The following is a 21,373-nucleotide window of genomic DNA, read 5'->3' as shown; positions in this document are numbered from 1 at the left end:
CCATTCTGTGTACAACCAGGCCTTACTGAATGAATTACATGAGCTAAATGGATAAGTTATATTCAAAAATAATAATTTCAGAGAACTTAACATCTGACTCTGAACTTTGAGTCATCTGATGTTCCTTTTTGTTGCCAGAAAGCATTTCAATAAATACAGAATAATAATCAGAAACATTTTCGGTCTTTATCTACTGCAATATTACATTTAATATCAGTTTTAGGTATTTCTTCTTATTTGTGGTTGCAATCCAACCTGTAGGCCCCAGAGCTTTAAGGTAGAGTCAAACAGGTCTTTCAATATTTGCAAAAATAATCTTCCTGTCAGTTTGATCAGTGCCTGATACTGCAGAGACCTTTTAGATCATTTCTATCCCCCCTATTTCCTGACAGCAGCAGAATACACAACTTTGTGCTTTGTACTACCATTATAAGCAAGACAGTTGCTGTGTAGTTATTAATGTAAGCCCAAGAAAGATGAGAGTCAGTGTGGTGCACAGGTATAAGAAGCATTGTATGCCAGATGGAAAAAGAATCTTTCTGTCAGCCATTTTCGACAAATAACAACCTCTGAGAGGGAGAGGGAGTGTGAAACAGGCTGAGGCAGTGGACAATACATGTGGCTGACAGGGTACTCCTGTAGCTTAGAGAGCACAAAGGTAAGACAAGCCTGCAGGACATGAATCTGTGGCTTTCCAGCAGAATTTGTTGGCCAGCGTGAGTTCAATGAAAATCAGTCAGCCGTGTGCTGCCTTTGGTGGACGTGCCTAAACACAAAAATTAAAGCAGGCTTTTCCATTGCACATGTAGGATTTTACTGCAGGTGGCTTTGTCCAGCCCTCCAGGCAAACGTGGAAATAGACCAGTACTGACAAGACATAAACCACAGTTTCAAATCCATTAAATATAATTTCAGCAATAACAATTTATTGCTCAAAGCGGAGACACTTTCCTCTTCCAATTAATTCAACAATTAATAGTAAGTGAATTATCTCCACTGAGAGGTGAAGTGGCATTCTCCAATACACACTTCATATTGCATTTGATAGAAAATATGCCTGTATGTCTGTATGCCATTTAGATTTTCTTTTCAAAGCGACTTAATTTAAACTCTACATGGCTCTCTTCAGAGCGCTTTCACAGGTTTGGGTTGAAAAATGCAGACAGACAGTCCGAGAGTACATTTGTCCCAATCAGAGGAACTTAGGTTCAGAGATCAGCCACTTCAAACAGAGACAGGGACACACAGACGCCTGCCTGGCGAGCTGTGTGTTAGAATGGCAGCTGACAAGCTCAGAAACACTGGAGCAGGGCCCGGAGACAAAACTCAGGCAAATTTAATGCACTGTGTCAGTCTAATGAATGCTGATAGATAATGATTCTTTAAGTTATAGTCTCACTGTTTGGACGTGTACTGCACCCCAGCCTGCAGTTTAAGATTATCCAAACCATGCCAGCACCCTCTTTAATAATGATGCTTAAATGCGTTAGACCTGTGGTATCAAACTCAATCTCACTGAAGGCTTAGATGTGCTTTTTATCCACCATTGATCTCTCTCACCCAAGGTGCCCTCTGTGTGTTTTAAGTACTTACTGGTTTCAATTTTACTAGTGTGTTGATCAATCGATTTTATGATCTAAAGTGCACACAGAGTGCATACTTTTCCAAGGACGCATAATCCTTCAAATTTATTTTTGCAACAGAAATGTATAAAAACCTTAAACCTGCGAACAGATCTGATTCTGCACCAAAATACATAATGACAGGTAACCGAGTGCCTGTTTTTGTTAAAAGGGATCTATTATGCTCATTTCCAGTTCTATATTTTTAATCTGGGACTCCACTAGAGTAGCTTTGCATGATTCAAAAAATATGATTTATCTTACTATACTGTACTTATCCTAGATAATGGTCCTTTATGTGGTCCCTCAGTTCAGCCTCTGTCTGAAATGGGCCGCTTAACTCCTGTTTCTTTAAGCCACCCCTCCCGCACAATAAGCCCACTCTGTTGTGACTGGTTAGCTTCCAATGGCTTAGTCATGGCTGACTTCTGCCTGCTCCTAAGGCTACATAAATAAACTATAGAAGCAGAAATTCACTTACTTTTCTCCTTGTTTACTTTAAATGTCAATTTCTCAAATCAATTCGTACATATTTGAGCCCTAATCTGCAGCAACAAAGACTACAGCAGGACATCTCTCAGTAAATATACTCATTACCTTTATGCTGACATAATGGTATAAGTAGCATGTAGGACATGCAATAAAATGCTGACTGAAGTGGAAAACATCTGCTGTAAAGGAATAACAAGAGTGGCTAATAAAATGTTATTGTCGCCAAAGGACTATATAGTATTTTCTTGTGTGCACCGTGTGTACCTCTGCCTTGAACAGACAATGAAATCTGACACAAGTTAACATCAACTCATCTTTAAAGTAGAAAAAATCTTTGGAAACTGAGTGTTCAGCGCAGTCTGAAGCCTGAGCTTTCTGCTCATATAGGATTACTTTTAAATACGTTTACCTCATTATATGAAATTTTGGTCACATTTAATATGAACACTGTAACATTATATATATGACAGAAGATAAGTAAAAGCAAAAAGGTGCCCCTTCAAATACCCAAACCCTGGATTTTTAGAGAATACTAACATACCTCTCCAGGAATATTACAAGGACCTACTACTATTACTAAAGACCACTGAAGCATGACCATTAAATTTTATCATGTTGCTGTAGAGCCATCTATAGGTGACACAACCATCATGATTTTTCCAGAATCCCTCTACATGTGTGTGAACCTCCTCTGTACATTTTTAGTCACAATTACACAAATTGTGACAATGTGAAATAGACCAAACCATATTTTATGTCCAAAATTTGGTGAACATTTTTGTTTTTATATCCCACAGAACAGGAGCTGTGACCTAAAATGTAATGAAATACATTTTACTCAAGTTTTTCTGATATCCTTCTAACTGGGTGGGAAACATTACCTCTTTGGAAGTAGTAAAACATTGATTCATCTGTAGATGTGCAAGACCTGGGGAAGTACAATGAGCCACAACCAAGTCTGTTAAGGCTATTAGCTAGTGAAATTTTATTTTCCACCATTTTACTTAGAAAAGATGTCTTACAATCTAACCTGAGAACAGTGAGGCTGCTACAGAGAAAATGAGTCTTTTTTTCTTCCTTTTACCATTTCAATAAAGAAATGCGAGAAAAAAAGAATTAGCCACCAATGACCTTCCATGTGAACATCCATTTTTCCCAAACATTCGTGTCTTCACATTCTCTGCTCTCCTCATACTGAGTTGTAAAAAAAAAAAAAAAATCTACAGCAAAACATCTATCACTCAACTTTGGCTAGAAGCCTCTTTTGATAGATCAGACACTTGCACTATCCATATCAGGTTTGAATCTAGCAGTAGTAGCAGAAGAGCACTTCCAAAGCACAAGCTGTTAACTTACAGAGTCTCAGATATTAAAATGTGATAGTCTGCCTGATTTTGCCAGGGGTCTGAGTGTTGGTTTTGCTTTGCTCGATCCTGAGCTGTTGACACAGGGAGAAGCAATCGTGCTCTAATAAGTGGCTCCGAAGCCTGATGTCTTTCTTCCACTTTCACTCTCACCGCCCAGAGCAGAACAAAAACACATCATGTATATTCATTCACAAAATCGTCAACAATGTTAATATTGGCTTTCGCTGTTTGTACAACCAATTACTGTTTACTGTTTGTTCGCCTGAGTGGGTGGAGACACGTGAGATCATTTCCAAGTTTTCCATTTTCCAACTATTCCATCTTTTCATGGAGAACAAGTTGTGCTCGACTAAGAAGTGCAACACAGAATTACTGTGAACTCCTTTTTCCATAGTGAGTCGAGAGTCTTTGAGTGCCGCTCTCCAGGGTGCCTCCCCCCCTTGTGCGTTGAGCTCCATTTGAAGTATTGCAATACCAAAATAGAGCATACAGCTTGAAATGAAACAAGTGGGGATTATTCTTACACGTAAGACACCGGTAAATCATAAATGAACAAAAGATGAAAATAAACTCCACAGTACCTATTTATAATTTGGCAAAAATTGAAATTTGCACCGCACTCCTCCCCGGTCCACGATCATGTGCACTGGGCTTGTCAATCATCAACATGTCCCACATTTCACTTTGTTATTGAATAGCTAAACAGTTGCAAGTGATTGTGTTGACTTTTTGAGTTATTTTCCTGGTTAAGCAAATGCCCAACAATTCAAGTATATCATTTTTTTTCCAAATCAAGCTTCACTATTGCACACACTTTATGGTAATTATTATAACAAAGGGCTAACGTAGAGTTAATGAGTTATTGATTGTTTACTCCTGGGATAAACTGCTCTAACATTCTGTAACATCTGTAACATCTGAATTAAAACATGAGGAGTCATATTTACATTAATCATCCAGAACCAAAGGCTAGCACAGCTCCTTGTTTGTCTTTGGATCTAGGTAAGCTATGTGTGTCACATTATTTCTGCCTGTAGAATCATAATGTTTTTTTTGCACACTTTGATGTTTTCTCACTTGAAATTCAATCTGCTTCTCTGGGGTGTGTGAGATTTGATGTAACTGGTCTCCATCAAGGCTTCTGTCAGCAAGCGGACTAATAAATTAAAGCAGCTAAAAACAACATATTAATATAGAACTCAAAAACACAAACAGAATAAGAGCATGAGCTAAGTCAAAATTAATAATCGAGGGGAAAACATACACTGACGGGGAACAAAATTAAATGACAAACGTCATAGTCCATGAGTGAGGCTACATAAATACAAACCAAGGGAGGAGTTCAGCAGAGGTTCTCTCTCATAGCATCTTTTCTTGGAGCACATTTCAACCAAGTTGTATCTGGTGGTTATCTCAATGGGATTGGAACAGTCAAGTACAGCCACAGTTGGCCAGCGAAGGGTTCACAACCTGGGAATCCAGGGAATTCAGTAAAAAGAAAGTGATTCTTCACAAGTCCTTCATCTCGCCTTCTTTTCCACGGTGTCAGTTATGTGTCTGAGTAGTGGCGCTCCTCCCCGTTCTTTGTCTCTTTCACTGCGGTGGTGTCTCCCCAACCATCTCAATGCCGTGCTGCTGGAGTTGCGCTCTGAGCAAAGCATTCTCATTCTTCAGCTCCTCAATCTTAAGAACAAAGAGCAAAAAAAAAATCTCATTATAAATCTCATTACCAACATCTTCATCCCCATGACAGCTAAATATAGATCCAGGTTTACAGACCAAACTTTTCTGTTTGAAGACTGGGCGCGCTGTCTGAATGTAATGTACACACAGGGCTATGCAATCCCTGGGATTAAAGAATACTGCATGCAGCCCTTTTCAAAGACACTGCTGTCCACAACCAACTGGATTATCAAATCTTGAGGTATGTCATCTCCGCTACATTTCCCTTGGGTGAATCCCGAATTCACCACCTCCTCACTGAGGGACTGAGGAAAGCATATTGGGCTTTGAGCATCAGAATAAAAATATATTGCTGAGTGCCTTGCAGGCCTGGGATTCAATGGAGCGATATGGCAGCCTCAGAGCAGCAAGATTTCACAATACTTTAAGTGCATTAGCATGCAGTTAGTTCTCACACAACCCCTGTGTATCTTATTCCCACAGTCTCTCAAAGCGATGATTTCAGGTAACACTTCTCGTTATGAGTGCAAACTCTTTGATCCTCTTTGTCAGGCTGTGATGATCAGCTATACAGGCTGCAATCTCAGAGGGTTTGTTTTGGAGAGATGAGAATGCATATGGAGCTATGTGGATTTTATGCTTCTGAGACTTAAGTAAAAGGATGTTGCAGTGTACTCTAAAGCGAACTGATCTATTGACTGCAGTAGCAATCTTCACAGCCACATATGCAGCCCACTATGGTTGCCTTACTATATATGAGTTCCAACCACCTGAAAGGACATCATCATTCATATACCCTCTTTACCCATTACTTAAGCCCTTAGTGCCAATTGAAAAAAGAAGCACCCAAAATATAAAATAAAACACCTGCTGCCTGCACAACTCATTGTCCACTTGTATCCTCTCTACTTCCTTCAGACTCTCCTGCAGTCGCTGGTTGCTTTGTCTCAGCTCACGGATGTAGTCACAAGCTTTGGACAGGATGCCTCCTTTGCTCTAGGAGGACACACACACACAATCACACAGTTGAAAGATGATCATTTAAAAACAGTCCAAAGGTTAGCAGCAGTGCAGAGTCCAGTAAAAGACTGCTTACTGCTCCAGTCTTGGTGCTGTCCATATTGCAGTCTGGGATGATCTTGGAGAGAGTCACGATCCAGTTGTTGATTTTGTCTCTTCGCCGCCGCTCAACTGATTGAATGTTATAAAATAGGAGAAGGTCAAAAATATAACATATAGCATTCATATAACAACGTGAGCATGTTAGCAACATGATTAGATAGAGATGACGAGGGAATTTTGGTTTAAAGAACCAGATTATTTTCTTTGACCTTATCATTTGTGCTGCAGGTACCAGACTTTGACAGCTCAACAACAACCTCTAGTGGCCACATTGAAAACATGTTATCTACTCTTAATATTCTGACAGGGCTTGGTGATTTTCTTTCAACAAAAATACTCTATTTAGCCCCCACGCAGTATTGTGTTGTGCACTGTCTGATGAAATCAAAAGCCACAATCATAGCTAATTACCCACCTTCATTATGTTGTGCTCTTCTCCTTTCATCCCTTGGTGTTCGAGGTCCATCCATTTTCCTGCAGACAGACAGGAAATAAAACACTTTTCATGCACTGCAATATCTCCCATCTCTGACTACCATACAATTAGGCACAAGTGCAATCCCCCAAATTTACCTAATCCTGTGCCCATTCAAACTCTTCTTTGCTGTTATCTTTAAATTCATGCCTTTTGTAATAACAGCCCTTGCCTCCACCAAAGTGCTACAGTATATATATAAAAAAGAAGTCTCTCAAGCTGTGTAGTGCCTTTGGTAGAAATGATGAATGCACAGCCATATGGGGCCACATATGCAGTCCTGACACCTCTGATGGCCTGGAGCTGGCATGCTTTGACTGGAATACCAAGACCTATACAACCTTCTTATTCTTCCTGGCTGTCCTCTTCCCAGGTGTGGCCCAGAGGGAGCTCACTGTTTTATTATGCTGTAAAATTACAACACTGTAGAAAACCAGATGCTGTCTATTGGAGTCTGGGTGTACAGCTAATGACACAACTGTTTCTTGTCTCTGTGTCTTCCCTTAGGTATTCTGTTAATTAAGTCCCTCAGACGTGACAGGGAGACTTATCCAACCACCCACTCCAGCATGAACAAGCCAGTAACACACTCACATAAAAATATTAGGTGGGCGACATCTCAGCCATGATTTCTATTGGTTTCTAATAAAATAGACAATTAATCCTTCACTCGCCCTATTTAAAATTAATCTACATCCATGCAATAAACAGACAAGTAAAATGTTATGAAACCTTTGGGTTCTAAAGTAGTGTAACAAATGTTCACTGGATCATTTCTGCTTATTCATGTCATGTCCGGTCATTCTTGTTCCTCGTCTGTCCCTCTGTGACACATCTTTATTCTACAGCCCTGAGATTTGTGTCCCATCAACACAACTGCTCTGCTGATATCTTCGTTTGAGATAGTCAGCCAAGCCAAACTGCAGTCTCTCTTGTATCTCAACGCATCTTAATGGGATTTCAGCTGTATAATGGATTCAGCAGTACTCTTAGGCAGAGTGGGGGGAAAAGTAAATGTGGATGACTATGAATACGTAAATGTACAGGCCTGAAGGAACGTCTTTTAACTCACCCTCCTTTTTCACAACTTATAGAGGCACGCGTCATCTAAACGCTCCTGAGAACTATTTTTCTAGAAAAATCCAGAAAATTAATGGAGCAGATCCACAATAGCGAGGTGATTTATCTGTACAACTTGAGGCATTACCAAGTTTGTATGGATCTGTATTGATCCTCAAAAGAGAAATGTGATTTTCACTTTGTCTGCCCTCCCCTATCATTAGTGCTGTATTATACTGAGCCAAAGCCTGGACAATGAGTCTTTAAAATTCATCTATATTTAGAAAAAAATGTGTGCTTTGAAATACAAGGAGCTGCAGCTTCTGTCAATGGGTGTTATGAATGTTGAGCTTTACTGATAATTAAAAACTTATGTACAAGATAAACTGTTAAATTAATATTGCATGGCTTTCATTAGCTTTATTTTCTCCCCATATCCCTGTCATAGACAAATTATGAAACTTTCACAAGATAATCAAATAATGTTCAAACAGCTTTACCACTATTTTATTAAAAACTAGGCTAAATGTTAACATAAAAACAAATAAGCACACTTTGATACTAATAAAAAAGTGTGGAGTGAGCCATTTGTTTCCAGATGGAGAACAGTGACCTAATTTCTAAGTTCTAATGGAAAAATATGGTTGCCACAAGCACAACTAACAACAATGGATCAGGGTCAGCACTGAAGAAACGCTACGTCTGAGTCTCACACATCAAGAGCGGGGAGAATCACTGGGGACTTGTGGGAAAGGAGGGGTGGAGAAAAGAAAAGGGGAAAGGTTTGTGTGCTTCTTCTCCCTTCTTGTGATCTAATTTGATTAGTTCAATTGCTGCAAAATGAGTGTAGGAGAAATGTGGAAGCTGTCCTCACCAGTTTAAACCTTCATGTTGCAGCACCTCGTTTTCATCTCTGCGGACGGCAGATAGGGTTGGAAGTTTTCATTCATTTTACTCACACGTCAACCATAATGTCACTGTTCATTAGATCACACTTAAATATAACTCTGAGGCTCATGTCACAATTCATACACAATTCATGCAAGAGGAAAGAAATAGAAACATATTGCAGATAGGCATTCTGAGAAAAGAAAAATCAATTCACTCCACATTTGTAGACGCAGAAATGCAGAAATACACTGCGACAAAGCTTTTTCTTCACTCTTAACTGGAAAGCAGTCTGTTGTAGGCTGTGAACATCAAGCCACATCAAATAACAGCACAGCTGCTGCCAATTTTAGGGTGGATCTAGAGCTCTCCATAATGCTGCCCACAACAAAGGAGCTTAAGAGAAACTTCAGTATTTTTCAACCTCGGCCATGTTTTCCCATCATTTTGGGTCTAAACGTCTAATGGGGACAACAATTTTTGAAATTGGTTGAGTATTGAGCGAGATCGTTTCAGCCGGCGGCCATGAAACTGGCTGCAATATATTTCTTAAGGGCAATTGTGCTTGTCAATTTGCATCCACTAAAAGTGTTTGTTTTTGCCACTGACAGGCTGAGATTGGTATTAGAAGTACCTGACAACAAAAGCAAACACAGGATATAGCTGTATGTAGCAGCATTATGGCTAACTTCTTTTTAGCATTGCACTTTATTGTTTTAGTTGCTTAAGTTCACTGAATGTACTGTTACACCTCTAATAGTCTCTGCATATTGAAGCAGTAGTTAAATGACTATGATGCACTCAGTTTCACGAGTTAAAGGTTAAGTGTAAGCCTGGTGGAAAATGGAGGAATATTCACTTAGGTCAGTGCTAACTCAATTTGACAATGGGTCATGTGCTCATTTTAGGTGACCACACAAGCAAATGGCTGTGCTTTGGCTTTTTCCTAACAAGAAGAAATCTTAACTGCTTGACATTTAAAAAACCTTTTATCCCTCAGCAATATGGCTCATTTGTTAACGTGTCTCTGGTATAAAAGTGTAGTCTGAATCAGAAATAAACACTTTGGGATTCCTTCTCTGAATAAATATCCTTAGTGGGCCAGAATCAGGCTGGTGTCGTGCAATTAAAACCATAATTCAGTTTGTCTTTGTTCAGGTGAGCCTGCTGATTATCTTAATAACAGCAATCACCAGCATGTGGCTAACAGTTGGAGAGAGTCTGAGATGGATCCCTTTTGATGCATGATTATAATGATGCATGTGGTGAGTTTCAGAGATAAACAACATAAGAAGATTTTGGAGAAGGAGAAAACAGGCCAACCAGGATGTGATGAAGATCCTTGATAAAAAAAAAAAAAAAAAAAAATCAACCTTCACAGCAAATTCAGAGGATTAATGAGGAAGACTCCCTTTACAGAAACACAGTCTGGTGTAAAAGTTAAAGAGAACAACTAACTATCTGGCATTTCATGTGCATAAATTTGGGTCTCATGGTAGTTGCAGTAATCAATATTAACAGATTACATTACATCCAACCTTGCTTGGAAGTCAATTTACATCCTCCACTTCCAACAGATGTCCTTGGCCTCCTCCTGCATTAGCATTTAGACTTATGTGAATTCACCATGTTTTAGTCACTCATTATGAGTTGATGTAATGTATCTAAGGCTCTGATTGGTGCAGGTTTATTGCCCTCAAAGAAGTGCAGATTTGTTGGGGAGCTTCATAGGAGCAGAGCCACACTGCTAAACTCAAATGAATGTTATTGTTGCTCTAAATGGTAAACACCTTGATGGAAATGTCCAAAAGGAAGAACTCTAAATTTAATTAATAACTGAATGGTTCTTAACACCGAACATTAAAACACTATCTGTTCCACATCAATACAACAAGCAAAATTCACTTTCAAACTTCAACTTGAGAAATTCACAACCTGCCTGTCACCACCAATGGCCTATTTCAAGTGGCATTTACATGGAGAATAACAAGTGTTCTACGAGAGCTGATCAGCAGTTATTTTGTTTTCAGAAAAAGCTGTACCTCAGACTGCAACATCAAATGTCTCCTTCCAAATAACTGATTGAGCGGATACTCACGCAGGATAGGACTGTGTGCGTGGGGCGATGGTTCGTTGCGTGCCTGTCTGAATGACATCAGGAGGGGTCATCATCACATAAAACTGACCTGTGGAAGGCATGGGAAACATCAGTCAGAAGAACAACATGGCATGAAAAATACACCACATTAAAATATTTAGTGTAAAAACTCATGACCGAATCCATTTAATCCAACATTTAGTACACTGGAAGCCCTCACATGTACAGTCAACATGGAGTCAGAAATACAGCCAAGACTCTCTTCTACCGCTCTTCATGACATTTACAAATAACTAAAATATAATTTCTGATGGAAAGATGCAGATGCTCTGCTGTAAGTCATGCAGGCACTGTCATCTTTGGCACTGCCACAAGGTCCGTAGGATATAAACACCTCATCCTGCTCCTGCAGGTCAGCCAGATGGTCAACTCTGCCTGGCCAGACAAATTAAATTTAAAAAATAATCAGCAACAGAATTTACTGCCATTTTAAACAGAGAATATGTGGGTCTAAAAGTTAAGGTCCCCTCACATGAAAACCATCCCCAGTAACACCAGTAACAGGACATAGCCACAGCCAAAACATATGAATGGGACTCTGGTATTTATCAAGAATTTTATCAAATTTTATTATAAAAATACTGTGTACTGGGAATATTAGTTTTAATGGAATTGGTCATATAAAAAAAAGAGGGCTGGAGGGGTATTTTCTGGTTAAAGTATGAAAACTAAAGTGATGAAGCTTTCTGATAATCCACATTGGAAAGGTCAAACACTTCTCACCTCTGGATTCTTGCCAGGATGTGGTTCATTACCAGAGCCCCATGAACTACTCCTCACTTCATAGGAGATAGTAGCTCGTAAAGCACTCTCCACTTACACCTGACAGTGCACCCCTCGGCCAGTGTGCCATGTCTACCCCAGGTTATCAGAGGACATAGACAATAGCCCACTTCCTCCTGTAAGCTCCTGGTTTGACCTCAATGTCCAAAAGAACTTTTTTACTCACTTTCCAAGGGGACTGGTAGATCAAAAAAATTCCACTAGTCACAAATGAATGTGTTGTGTCACACATTAATGTGTTTCAGTGCATTTCATTGAGATAATAAGGTATCTATAATTAATGGAAACTACCAGCAGATTGGCAGCAAGTGACTGTTAGCAGAGAGCTGCGATGTGGAGTAGCTAGTGATTGATGGGTTTTATTTTGGACAATGTTACCGACAATAAAGAAACTTAAGTCTTCTTCTTCCCCTTCTGTGGCATCACTAGGCAACACTAGTCACAACACCCCTCAGAAAAAACCCCAAACAACACTTCTCTAATGAAGTCAGCAGGGTCATTCTGGTGTGTTGCACAAGGATTGGAGATTTTTTCGACCACCTGCTGCAGGAAATTGCAGAAGTTGCGTAATACCATCTCAATCTTTTAAGATGCTCCACACACACATGAGAAGCACTACTCCCTACACCAATCTACCTTAACACATTTGCACCAAACTGTAGGAGCTGAGAACCCAGAAACACTGCAGCATTTTGTAGTTTTCTCCTGCTGCAAAGGTCACATGATTTGACTATCGCAGTACATAACAGAAGTGATAATTGAGGTGCATCAGTTGACATGGTTCAATGTCATTGAGCGCATCTGACTTCCTTGGATGTGTGTCATGTGATGCAAGTACAACACGAAATGGTCAGTGAGTGAGAGAGACAGACAGAGTGTGTAGATGTGATCCATTAGCCCAACAAGCTACAGGTCAGTAATGGATGAAATAAAGCAAAACCAGAGCTTTTAAAAACCCAAGTGATTCAGAGAAGACTTCTTCATTTTGACCTCGTATGGCCCATGTTTGTGCCTGTACATAGTTATTAGAGTATGACTAAACTGAAAGATGTTCTGGGTTTACAAGCCTCGTTCATCGTGCTAAAAGCGAATGTGAGTTTAATATTATTTAACAGGTAAGGCAGGTGGATTATAACCAGGGTCTCCCATACATTCATTTATTTGTGGCGGTCCGCCATATACTGATTTTCTCTTTTTGGAGCTGCATGCCATGCATTCGCTCTCTCTCACAAACGCATGACAACAGATCATGAATAGCATGATGTTACACACTCTGGTAAAGTAAGTAGCAGCATGCACTTTTAACATTGGTTTGTAGTGCACCAGTAACACCAACGAAGAGTGGTACTACTCTTAAGGCACATCATTTCAACTCTCAAATATGAAGAAGTCAGCTATCAATATGTAGAAAATACAAAGTAACACCTTAACTCTAACGTTCTAACTAAAAATCTATGTACAATTAACACTTAATACTTCAAAAATTACTTCATACATCAATTAATTACTGAAAGAACACAACCAAAGAAAATAGCAGTAAAAACAACTGCAACCTGCAGAATGTGTCTAAATAAAATATTGCTTATTTAGTTTGTCAGAGTCTGAAATTATTTTCAGCCTCAGGATGATTTTATAGGAGACACGCAGCTGTGCAGTGTCATATTTTCCTGAAAGAGCTGAGACGTACTTGAAACAGAAAAGAAGAAAGAAGAAGCCTTTGGCTCATGATGAAAAACAGTATTTTTTTTTTTTTTTTACAAAAAGAGTATTTTTTGTGATTCATTCATGATTCGCTAATTATTATTTCATGAATGAATATGAAAAACTACTGTTGGTGCCATCATTCCTGTTCCACAGGTAGTTTTCCCACAGCACAAATCTGTTTAAAACTGATGCACTCAAGTTAACATCCATCTATGTTCTTCACACAACCTCAGCCCCAACTCTTCAAATAAGTTATTAGAAAGCACGCAGGACTGGAGCAGACTTCTCATTGTCCCAGGGAGGATATAACATTAAATTAAACTTTGGACGAGAGTTGGAAACACAATGTCATTTACATAAAATGTCAATACAACTGCAATGTTATTCATTAATTCAGTTATGCATTTGTCACAAAGTACTTAGCAATTAAAATGTTTGCAGTGGAGCACCTTATATGCAGGAGTATTTAATAATGAAATAATTAAGCAGCAGTCAGCTACCTCAACAGATAGATTCTAATTCTGTGGGAAACACTAAAGACTATGAGATGCTGAAGTGTCATGAGCTGGACTTTGGCTGAAATATGTGCAGTGTTTTTGGCTCTGCTTTACTCTCTGAAGATAAATGCGTTATATTACAGCAGACCTTTTTTTTTTTTATTGAGAAAACCTTTATGAATATCCGTAACAAACATATGTATTTGTTTTAAGGGGAATAAGTAAAATATAACGTCAGCTCAGATTGGGTTTCAAATCTAGTTCAGTCAGGCTGGGTCTTCAGCTGCATTTGATTTTTTTTCTTTTTCTTTTTTTACACCTGTGAAAATCTCTAGTTTAGGCCAACAGCAGAAGGCACAGACACCAACACACATAATAGGTGAGGAATAATAAGTTCCTCCCATAAGCACTGTCCAGACTCAAGCTGCCATGGTTGCTGCATTACAGCGGTAACGCAATCACGTCACGCCCACCGCAGAGTCAAGCTGATCAGCGCTTCACCGCTGAGTGAGCAGCTCAAGTGATGGGACATTAGTTATTCTCTCAGGCTTGACATAAAGCATGAAGAGCCTGCCGAATGCCGACAAACATTCCTGCAGCAAAGTTGGCTTCTTGAAGACAACACTGGAATAGGCAAAATAGAGGCTACAAAGAATAGACGACTACAAGAATGACTGCTTTGAAAAGTTTACTGTATTGGTCCGAATATAAGGCAAATAATATAAAGACACTTTCTGGATAAAGAAACTTCTTATATTCAGGGTGCAGACAATTACGTGTTGACAGCATCAGATATTCTTTCTGAATGTAGAACCTAATTCCCTGGTGTAAAACTGACTCATACATGTCGGTGTTTCAGCCTAAATGTTCTAGGGTAGCGAGTGTCTTAAAGTCTGTTTATAGTGAGTGTGTAAGAGTCATTCAGCCCTAAAACTTTTGTCCTGCAGGAGTTTGAAACATGTTTTTCTGCCACAGAGGAAATAAAGTCATGACAAGTAAAAAAGAGTCTAAAACATCTTTGAAAGTGTCTCCGCAGTAGAGATGCTGGAAGACTGAAAAATTAGGTGGTGAAAAGGGGGGATTGTCTTATAATCAAGGTCGTCTTATATTGGGGGCAATACAGTATTCAGGACCCAATTATTTTATAACACCCGAGGTTTAAATTATTTTTTATGGTTTGAATGGCTTCACTAATTTGTGCAGTAAGGAAAAAATCAATACCACAGCAGCTCTTGTCCAGAAACTACATTTTCCCTAAAAAAAAAACCCTAAGAGACCTCCTGGGTTTCTACTCCTCTAAAACCATCAGGGAACACTGACAATCGACCCCCTTTAACTGCCAACCATCTGCAACAGTGTGTCTGCTAGATCGATCAAGACCTGGCTCTGTAACACAGAACAAGCAGATGCTGGCCTGGTTGTGTATAACAGAGCCAGAAGCCTACGTCACTGCTTTGCAGGTCAACCAAACCCTGACCACCCTCATCGAAAGCAGAAGACATCAACTTACAGCCACCTCTTCTGAATCGCCACCATAAAACTTCAGGGACAGTTAGTACAGTCAGACGACAACATATGGTGGTTCAGAGGAAGAGAAGTCGAGTGGGAGGACATGTGACTTAAGTAAATAGTAAATATAATCAGCCTACATAATTTCATTTAGGCTTCTAATAATATTTGACTTATGTAATTCACACACTGTAATAGGAAGCATATTCTAACCATAGTGAAAATGTTGTTGGTGTATTGATATTGATACTGAACAAAATATATTGCGCTGCATCAAGTGTATGAGAAAAAACATTCAATATTCAAATATGACAAAACCCTAATATAAGGCATCCACATCGTCTTTCTAAAAGGCACCGCTCGATTTAGGGAATTTCTAGGAAAAGTCTGTACTTCATTCTCTACTTTCTTTCACATCAACCAATACTGTGATCACAGTTTAATCGCAAGTACTGAAAAAAAAGGGCTGTTGTCTTCTCAGTGTGGTATTCTTCAATACACTCCTGTTTGTCACAGAAAATAATGGCTGAATTAGCCCTGTAGCGCTGTGGTAAGATTCAACCCAAATTAAGTGTGAGGACTGACTCACCCCCTGCCTGTGTGAGTGTGGGGTCTGCAGCGGCCTGCAGAGACACAGTCCCGTCGCTCACTGCGGTTGCGGGGAAGTAAGCGAAGCGCGTCTCCCCTCCCACCGCCTCTCCTGCTGGGCTTCCTCCATTATTGAAAGGGTTTTGGATCACAGCCTGTGACAGATAAGAGACAGACAGGGGAAAGCTTGAGCAAGTAGCAATGGAGCAGTCACAGCAGGTAAAAGCACACCTCAGTCTCTGTCAGACTCAATACTGGTATCCCCTCTAGACCACCAAGCAAGACACAGTGCCTTCTGACAGCTGGGATAAAGAGAGGAGAAGGAAGCAGCGGTGAGCTTGTTAGCAGAAATAACAGCAAGGTCAGTAAAGCCATCAGTGCGATACAAATGAAAACCTGTTTGTTGTGTTCTTGCGAGGAAAATTGCATGTTTTTATGCCTAAAAGGACAGTTTGAATTTAGCTGTGATTATTCTGCAATTACACACTGCTACTGTCCCTTATTATAGAAACAACTCTGCATTGTCAGTCTCTGCAGGTAGCTAAGTGCTGGGCATACATCATACACAGGATTCACTGTTTATACTGTTTTGCAAGTTTGACAAGCTGAAAAGAATTAACTATACACGCAGCTTTAATTACAATGACGGAATAAGTCACCAAGTACAATGGTATGTCTGTTTCAAGCGTTTTTAATCATGTTTGGACAATATTGAAGCTTTATGGCATAAGCAACATCAGCCTGTGTAAGGATATACTATTGGAAATAATAAAAAGCTGAAATATTTTAAGACACAGCTGAAGCATCAGTTACCCTTTAAAAACAGTAAGTCCATACTACCAGTTGGTTCTCAATCAATAAAAAAGGGGAGATTGTGGTACCTGAGCCACAGCTTGAGGAGCCCCAGTGAAGGCAGCTGTAGAGACGACGCTCACTGCTCCTCCTCCATCATCTCTTCCCTCAAGGTGCTGATCAGTCACCTGAACAACACGGTATGTCACCTGCATGGTTGAAAGAGCGACACATAAAAGTAAAAAAAGAGAATGAGCGAAAAACAACAACAGACAGACAACTTTTATGCAAGTTTCTACAAGTTTCTACAGTCCCAAGTGTAGTCACACACACAAATGAAAACCTTACCTGACTTGTAGATTTGTTTATCATATCTAATACTTCTGTTCAGCCAAGCCTCGTGTCTGACACTCTAGTCCTTATTTCAGCCGTGCACTGGTTCAACCATCCCACAAAATATGCTTATGTCTCAGAATGTCCCTGATTCGATTTTAAAAACAAGTCAAGAAAATGAGCTTGTTTGTTTCAAGAATCAGTATTTGTATCACCACATCATGTGACTCTCCTCCTGACTGACATGTGACAGCGGCCCCGTGCCAATCCCAGACCAGACTAAAATCACATGATCGCTCACACTAGCCCTGTTTACCCCAAATGAGCCACATGGATCACTGACTTCATTCCTTCCAGTGTTAAATCATCCAAATAAGGATAAACCAACTTTAAAGTCATATTACATTTCTCAGATCACCATGTTATCGTCCATCACTGACCACCGCTAGAGTGAATACCACATTAATAGGAAGCAAGGAGACAAAACTCTAGACGAAAGTCACCAGTCAATCAAGGAGCTAGAAAAAGAGGAACACACAATCATACCCTCAGGCCTTTTAAAGCCTGTTATCCTCCTGACTGACTTGTCTTTGGAATAGGGGAGGGAGTCAGAGCATCCAGAGAAAACACATGATAACATAACAAGAAAACGCAACCTTGCATCTCACACAGAGAGTACTGTTTGTGAGAGGAACTGGAGTTTTTCTCACTGCGAGGTGACAGAAATAACACAAAACCCAATATGACAAAGCATAAATCACAAAGACTGCTGTAAATAATGAACACATATATGTGGCGTGAAATGTTGTTTACAGATTCTGTCCTAATGTCACGTTTCACTATGCATATGCCAACTTCTTACCTACCACATTTATCAATATGTAATGTCAGTTAGTTAATTATATCTTTGCGCAAACACCCCTTGGACATTTATTCAACTTGACATCCAAAGTAATTATAGACTCTATGGTTTTCTGTTGTAGGTGCTGAATTGATGTAATCTTACCTCTAAAACTCTAGGCCCATATGACATTAGGAGCACATAAATAGGTGCAGTGTGTGGAATTTACTGGCTTCTAACAGAACAAACTTTGCAGGAATGGGAATATATTATTAATAAAACATTTTAAATTAGTGTATAATCACCTGAAAATAAGAATCATTGTGTTTTTTTCGTAACCCTAGAATGAGTCCTGTATATCAACAAGGGGAGTGAGTCCAACTACAGTCAACTACACACTTGAAAAGGTTGAGGGAAAGAAGTACTGAAGATGAAGAAGATACCACTAAATCTTACACACTGGCTCTTTAACAGAATTTCTGGAAATAAATGGTAGTAAAAGAACAATAATCATATATACTGTGTCACAAATCCGTCCATTAATTCCTCACCTGTCCACCCTCAGTGCGGAACTGGTATTGTATGTTGTGGTCACCAAATGCTGCAGCCTGCTGAACACTGGCGATTGTAACAGCTGTCTGCTCTTCTCCTGTTCCGTCTCAGGGGCAAAAAAAGAAGACAGAAAAGCCAGTTATGAGAAAGAAAAGAAAGGAAAACTAATAAAACAGACAGCCACCAAGCCCTGAGCTCAATATCAGCCGCTTCATGTACATGCATATATTGTATTAAATCTGTTATTTGCCAGCTAAAGCAATTTATATTTTCCGTGACAGCCACCAGACATCAGCTGTTGGCTGTCATACAAAATGTGCACATTACTGTAGTTCAAGTGCCAGATGGAGAGGGGTAAATTTTATTAACTCTTACCTTCAGATGCCTGGACAACCTCTTCTTCTTGCTTTTCTTGGCTGCACACCAAAAGCACAAATAACTCCGTTAGTAAGCAAAAAAAAAAAGGATGATTAATGACCCACAACTTTTATTTTTGGCAAACTTGTGCAAACTTGTGCAATAACGCAATCGACCTGCAACACATTCACAATCTAAAACACACATTGCTACTGTCCTCATGTTACCTACAGAAGCTGACAGCACAGTTGTTTGTGTTTTAATAGCTAAGCTTATGCTAACCCAGCTCGAATACTCTTTTTAGCTAATTATGGTGATGTTTCTCAAAGCTGTAGGTTACATACAGGCAGCTAAGTGGCTAAGCGAAGCCGCCCATGTCTCTTGCTAACTTATCACCTTTCTATACATTGTATTCATTTTGACAGCAGTTTTTTTTTTAGGTCAGGCCTTTTGCTTAGCTTTGTAAACTAGCTATCCGAATAGCATGTCGTAGCTAGCTTGTCTCAGCTAGCCTTTTTTTTTTTTGACAGACTCGGGTTACCTTGCGCTGTCCAGACTCTGTTCAAGCATATCCATCAGGGTTAAAATAAAAAGTGATATTCGGTGTCACAGAGACGGAGATGGAAGTGCTGATCACGGGAACAAACACTCGGGTCATGTGAGAGAGACAGCCCAGGACACGTGAGGTGCAGCTCGGTGTTGAAGTTAAAATGGAGGCCGCTGCTGCTGGGTGAACCGAGGTGACTCCTCTCGATCAGCTGCAGGATGTACAACACAAGCGGCGTGGCGATAATACAGCCAAAACACTTTCAACTGTGTTCATTCTCCCACTGTGACCCAAAAAAACACTTTTAAAAAAATTTAACTGGCTGGATTCAAGTCTGCGATGTTGGGAAGGACAAAAACGATCACTAACAAAGCAGCTATAATTAAAAACAAGTCTCATCTGTCAGTGTCCGTGTGTTATACAAATACTGCAGAATACATCTTTTTATGTGACACGAATGCATTACAGTAAAAGGATAGCTCACTTTTTTCAAGAGTGACTTAAAACAACAATCAGGTAAAATGAATAAACAGTGAAACATGTTTTTTTTTTCATTGGGTGTAATTAGCCTACTTCCTGTTCATACCATACAGTCGGTGGTTCATACTGATCCCTTCATGATGCACTTGGGGGATGGTGATGATGATGGGGGACAAAATCCACAAGCCTCCTTCCAAACAGTGTGCAAAAATTAATTTGGTTTGAAGCTAATATGAGGCTTCAATCATCCAAATAAGTCAAATTGACTGGGCATCTTTACTCTCATTTATTTAGTCCTAAGAATAGGAAAGAAGGTTTTTTTTTTTTAGTTTTTTAAAAAACCCCAAATGTATTTAAATTTGAATCTGTTAGTGTACTAACAAGAAGAACATGTTGCAAAATGCATATTTTGTGTGACAAATCCATAGAAGTAAAAGGTGGCTTAAAGGATACCTTTACATTTTTTTCAAGACTGACTTAAAAGAACTATCAGGTGCCCAAATAAACAGCAAAACATGTTTTTGTGTGTTTTGTTATTTTTAATTTACTGCTGTACTAACTGGGGATTCCTTAATGCATTTACCATGTAAGTGATAGGGGACAAAAGTATCCTTCCACAGTTGAACAGGAAAACACAGCCTGTCAAAACACAATGTGTCTTAAATTCATTTTTTATCTGTTAGTGTATTAACATGTACTAACAAAATGCATCTTTTGTGTGACAATTGCATAGAAATAAAAGGTGGTGTAAAGGATAGGTTCACAATTTTGCAGGTATGACTTAGGTGTCCAAATGAACATTGACCATGATGTAATCATTCTTCCTGTTCATACTGACTGTTAAAAGATTCTTAATCCATTAAGTGATGTAGCATTAAATCTACAAGCCTCCCTCCAATGTATTCCAAAGTTTATTTGAAGCTAATATGGGGCTTTAGCCATCCAAATAATCAAATCAAGTTAGTTCAACGTTACTGTCGTTTTAGAGCTAAATGCCTTATTTTGTTACTTTTCTTCCAATGTTGACATGGAGTTAAATTGGGACTTGTTATGATTTCACTGATTGTCAGTGGAAACATATTATCTTCCCCCCTTCACTAACATTGTAAGCACATTTTCAGGGGATCTTATAATAGCCAGTATGAACAAGAGGGATGTTTACAGTGAGAAAAACCTGTTTTAATGTTCATGACTTTTGTGTTCAGACAGACTTAAAAAATGGTGAACTTATCCTCTAAGAGAGTGTGGGAGGGACAGAAACAGTCACAACAGGTCTTTTAAAACAAAAACAATTTAATCTGTTAGTGTCCTGTGATACAAATGCATAGAAGTAAAAGTTAGGACAATTGTCTGGCTCAGAGTTGAACAAGCATTAAGGTTTATAGGCTGTAATACATGATTATTATTGATCCCCACAGAATGAATAATGATGGGCTTCAAAATGCAACATCTATAAATTTCCCAGCATTTGTAGTTATGAAGTTATAATTTTATTTATAACTGTTTTGCCATTACTTCATAAAG

General features: G+C 39.3%; 1 protein-coding gene across 2 annotated transcripts; it reads right to left on the bottom strand.

Annotated features, from left to right (window-relative positions):
• Positions 1-3,075: 3,075 nt before the first annotated feature.
• On the bottom strand, positions 3,076-19,831 carry LOC128366177 (upstream stimulatory factor 2). 2 transcript variants are annotated; one of them, XM_053326858.1, is made up of 11 exons: positions 19,364-19,831; positions 18,841-18,881; positions 18,465-18,571; positions 16,829-16,948; positions 15,949-16,102; positions 10,807-10,894; positions 8,695-8,733; positions 6,702-6,760; positions 6,261-6,355; positions 6,032-6,160; positions 3,076-5,164 (listed from the first exon to the last, which is right to left on the bottom strand). In XM_053326858.1, exons 1-11 carry the CDS (start codon positions 19,396-19,398, stop codon positions 5,075-5,077), a joined length of 957 nt encoding a protein of 318 aa, XP_053182833.1. In that variant the 5' UTR covers positions 19,399-19,831; the 3' UTR covers positions 3,076-5,074. The 2 variants fall into 2 exon arrangements, with proteins under 2 accessions (XP_053182833.1, XP_053182834.1); XM_053326859.1 differs by lacking the exon at positions 8,695-8,733.
• Positions 19,832-21,373: the final 1,542 nt, after the last annotated feature.

This window comes from Scomber japonicus, chromosome 10, assembly GCF_027409825.1.
Source record: "Scomber japonicus isolate fScoJap1 chromosome 10, fScoJap1.pri, whole genome shotgun sequence".
Classification (NCBI taxonomy): domain Eukaryota; kingdom Metazoa; phylum Chordata; class Actinopteri; order Scombriformes; family Scombridae; genus Scomber; species Scomber japonicus.
This window is presented reverse-complemented; position numbering and strand designations above follow the sequence as displayed.